This window comes from Hibiscus syriacus, unplaced genomic scaffold (assembly GCF_006381635.1).
Source record: "Hibiscus syriacus cultivar Baekdansim isolate YM2019G1 unplaced genomic scaffold, ASM638163v2 tig00110264_pilon, whole genome shotgun sequence".
NCBI lineage: Eukaryota > Viridiplantae > Streptophyta > Magnoliopsida > Malvales > Malvaceae > Hibiscus > Hibiscus syriacus.
Genome location: NW_024062653.1, coordinates 2034257 through 2037338, shown reverse-complemented (window position 1 = coordinate 2037338; position 3082 = coordinate 2034257). Strand labels below are relative to the sequence as shown.

General features: G+C 34.6%; 1 protein-coding gene across 1 annotated transcript; it reads right to left on the bottom strand.

Annotated features, from left to right (window-relative positions):
* LOC120115437 (KIN17-like protein) lies at positions 1–1704 on the bottom strand. The gene is made up of 2 exons (XM_039136160.1): positions 1555–1704; positions 1–1232 (listed from the first exon to the last, which is right to left on the bottom strand). The coding sequence occupies exon 2, from the start codon at positions 1210–1212 to the stop codon at positions 25–27; it is 1188 nt and encodes a 395-aa protein (XP_038992091.1). The 5' UTR covers positions 1213–1232; positions 1555–1704; the 3' UTR covers positions 1–24.
* Between the last annotated feature and the right edge of the window lie 1378 nt (positions 1705–3082).

Below are 3082 nucleotides of genomic sequence, written 5' to 3'. Positions count from 1 at the left end.
ACAAACCAGAATTCTGGGAACAACTCACTGAGAAACTTTGCAAATATCTTCATACTCGATGACCTTGAGCACTCTGCCATCATAGATTCCCTTCTCAATCTGCACCTTTGCACAAAACTTCTCTGTATCCACTCCCAACAACCTTGCAGTTGACCCACGATACGCCCCATTTACTATCTTTATCACACCCCCAATTTGTGGAATCACAGTTTCAAGCTCTTCCTGGTCAACTCTCAACACATGCTTACTCTCAAGCATTTCGATTTCCCCCACATACCTATCAATAACTTTCTTCACAACTCCCTTCTGCTTGTAGTACCCTTTCTGAGCCAATGCCTTACTCATCACCTTCACGATGATGCCCTCACAGAGCCAATAGTCTTTCCTATTACTCCTCTCTTTTTGCTTCTCTTCTTCTCTTATCAACTCTTCCAGAGCACTTTTTCTCCCACTATTTTCCTTCCTCTCAATCTTCGCCTTCGCCTTCATCTTCTCGTTCTCTTCCTCTTCAAAAACCAGCCGAGCATTACTGGAACTCTCACCTTTTTCTGCTTTTGCAGCACTTCCCCCTCCTAAAGAAAACCCTATTTTCATTCCACTGTCTAAATTTAACTCTTTGATTACAGCCTTTTGTTCATTCTCCTCAGCTTCCAAAGGGTTTTTTAACTGCTCAGCTTTCTCAATTTGCTTCTGAATTTCCCTCTCGTGCTTCTCTTCCTCTACCATATCTAACTTAATTCTTTTGTTCTTCATTTTCTCCTTAAAAAGGGTCTCTGAATCTCTATCAATATAGGTAATAAACCAACCTTTGGGCGTCTCATCAACCTTACACTTCCCAGTCCTTCCCAAATGCTTAATAAACTCCGTTAACGTAGCCCACTGTGTCGAGTTCATATGAACGTGATGTCGATCATTAATAAACTCATTGTAAACGACAGTGGCTGCGATGCGACTGAAACGGTGGCTCCTTTTCATAAGGTCAAGAAAGTTCCTTTCAAACTCTTCGGAATAGCCAGATAAAATCCGGTCAGGGTTTTGCCCAAAGATTTGCATTTGGCGTTGGTGAGATTCGCTCATGCAGTGGCACTTGAATCCATTTTCATCTCGGCATTGCTTTTGACACATTTGACAGTACCATCGCAGCTTCTGGAGACCTTTGGCTTTGATTCGATTTGCGATTGCTTTGGGGGTTAAGAAATCGTTTTTCCCCATCTGAGAACAAGTCAAAAACCCTAAGGTTTGGAGAAAAAATAATCAGAAATTATAACTGAACAGAAAAAAAAACACAACGAATAACGATTCAAACAATAGCAGTGTGAACAAATTTAACATCAATAGAGGAGATAACGGAAAGCTATTCCTGATAAATCAATAGCTATTAAAGTTCATCTTCTCGACTAAGTAAACACACAGAGAGAGAGGACGGATGAGACAACGCGACAAGCAACGTGATCGAAAACGCAAAATCAGATATAGCAGATACCAGATAATTCAAGTCGCATGACTCAATTAGAAGTCAAATCTTCATTTTAACTTTAGGGTTTCAAAAATTACCTTATTTAATTTCCTAGTTTATCGGAAACTTGAAGGCAATAGAAGACTTTCGGTCTGGGACTGGAGGAGGAGGAGGCGGCGGCGGAAGAGAGTAACTTAGGCTTGTTTGGCGGCGGCCGGTGAAGATCTGTGGGAACGGAATTGAGACTGGACGTCTTAGCGATGAAACAAATTGATATAATAATAGATACATCTTTGTAGTATTTATACGGCTTAATATAAAAATAAATATTTAAATTATATTTTAATAATTAAAGATTTTTTTAAAAAAAATAAGTATCTAATAATTTCAACATTATATTTTTAATAAAAAATTTTGTTAAATAACACGATAATTTGGATGATTTATTTTAAAATTTAAAAAGGTAAAACGGTATCAAAAGCCCTTGTACCTTTAAAAGAAAAAGCAATGTCACCCAATATGACAAGTTAGAAGAAAAAATCTCAATGCGCTCATTTGACTAACATTTTTTGTCATTAACCAACGGCTCAGTTATTTTGTGCTAACTTGGGATATTAACCAGACCAAAATTTTATATTTTTTTCTCAATTTGGCCCTCCAACTCAAGAAAATAATTCAATCTAACCCTCTTATTTTTTTCTCTTCTATTTTGATCACTAAACTTTAAAAGTTTTAAATTTAATCACTCAACTTTTGAATTACTCATGTTTTAATCATCATGATTTATTTTATTAATATTTATGTATAATGTGGCATTTATTGTTCTTATTTTATTAATATATGGTTAAAATAAAATTAATTAAATTAACATTTTAAAATTATATTGAAAAAAAAATATTTCTAAAATTATAATTAAATTTAAAACATTCCCTTTGATTTATATATTTCCAAATCTCCACTCTCTTCATTTATCCTCCTCTCATTTCATTTTTCTTACTTTTCAATCAAAGATTTCTTTTTTTTTCTTTCATTACCCGGTAGTTCATCCTCAATTTTTTTCAATTTTTTTTACAAATTCAATCTGGGTTCAATGAGTATGGTAATGAAAGAAAAAAAGAATTCTTCAATTGAAAAGAAAAAATGTCACATCATACATAAATATTAATAAAATAAATCATAATGATTAAAACATGAGCAATTCAAAAGTTGAGTGATTAAATTAAAAATTTTTAAAGCTTGATGACTAAAATAGAAGAGAAAAAAGGAGGGACAGATTGAGTTATTTTCTTGAGGTGGATGGCCAGATTTAGAGAAAAATAGGATTTTGGCCTGGTTAATGTGCCACATCATCACAAAGTAACAGAGTCGTTGGTTAATGACAGAAAACGTTGGTCAAAGGACCACATTGAGTTTTTTCTGACTTGGAGGGACACATTGGGTGCAAAAAAAATAAGGGTCACATTGAATTTTTTTTAAAGTACGAGGGCATTTGGTACTCTTTTGCCAATTAAAAAAATAAAAATAACTCTTATTAAAAAACCAAACAACACCCTGTGCTCCCTCCTCTCTCTCTCTCCTCTTCTATATTCCCCTTTCTCCCTTTCACTTTTCATAGTCGTTGGTCAG

What these genes read in the sequence shown, in the direction of transcription:
- LOC120115437 (XM_039136160.1), bottom strand. Translation starts at nt 1,212, where the DNA reads ATGGGGAAAAACGATTTCTTAACCCCCAAAGCAATCGCAAATCGAATC.